The sequence below is a fragment of the Amphimedon queenslandica genome, unplaced genomic scaffold, assembly GCF_000090795.2.
Source record: "Amphimedon queenslandica unplaced genomic scaffold, v1.1 AMPQUscaffold_493_Cont27488, whole genome shotgun sequence".
Classification (NCBI taxonomy): Eukaryota; Metazoa; Porifera; class Demospongiae; order Haplosclerida; family Niphatidae; genus Amphimedon; species Amphimedon queenslandica.
The window spans coordinates 1-987 of NW_003559155.1; the positions used below are offsets into that span (position 1 = coordinate 1).

Below are 987 nucleotides of genomic sequence, written 5' to 3' on the forward strand. Positions count from 1 at the left end.
AATTTGTAATACATCTCTCTCTCTCTCCTACCACTTTTGGCAGTTTTATTTCCATCACAAGATATTCAGGGATATCTCCATCAACAGGTTCCCTTATTATAGTGTACTCTGGCTCAGGGGCGGTCGAAACTGCAGCTGTGCTAAATATATAAAGGAAATATTTTAAAAGTGATCCTCCAGGTGCTACCTTTTATTTTTGGAGTTTCCTTTGCTTTCTTCTTCCCTACGAAATAAAATCAATTAGATAATTAATTAATTAATGACATAACTCACTCCATTTCAATGATAAATGGTTTGGGAGCTTTCCTTACATTTTGTTCTGGAAGATTGCCGAGAAATTTACGATTTTTCATAATTTTACATTCTACAAATAACATAAAAATAAATTAAAAAGATGCTGAAAATAACCTCTACATAGTCTGAGGGTGTACTTCTCTTCCAATCCCTCCAGTACAATTGTTAATAGAAAATCCTTCATTATTGGCCTGGACTAAAAATAAGAAGGAAAACCTTATAAAATTTGATAGTAAGTCAATAAAACATTGTCAAAAGTGGGTGTGTCAATAAAGTCTCAATAGTGGGCGTGGTCTCACTTGAATTGTATCATAGAAGCTACTGCCCACAATAACATCATAGACAGTACAATCATGATTACCTGCAAAAAGATTATTAATATACTGTAGTCATTATGATGTTGTTATTATTGTCCTTATGCTGTGTAGCAAGTTTGAGGTGATTCCGACTCCAATTTTTTGAGTTACGGCCATTTTAAGAAAACACCAAAATTCTGAAAAATACCCAAGGCTATAGTCCATGGTTTTTTCAAAAAATGGCTCCGAAATCACCCCAAATTTTTATTACATTTCCTGATACATATTGATGTACTTATGCTGTGTAGCAAGTTTGAGGTAATTCCAACTTCAATTTTTTAAGTTACGGCCATTTTAAGAAAACGTCAAAAATCTGAAAAATACCCTGTACTATAGC

The 987-nt window shown here is 33.2% G+C and overlaps 1 protein-coding gene across 1 annotated transcript; it reads right to left on the reverse strand.

Moving 5' to 3' along the window:
* Positions 1 to 31: 31 nt before the first annotated feature.
* Positions 32 to 655, reverse strand: LOC109593630 (PIH1 domain-containing protein 1-like; the record flags this gene model as incomplete). The annotated part of the gene is made up of 5 exons (XM_020008630.1): positions 32 to 140; positions 188 to 223; positions 274 to 364; positions 409 to 490; positions 594 to 655. Coding segments are annotated over 5 exons (380 nt in total), but the record flags the coding sequence as incomplete, so codon positions are not given.
* Positions 656 to 987: the final 332 nt, after the last annotated feature.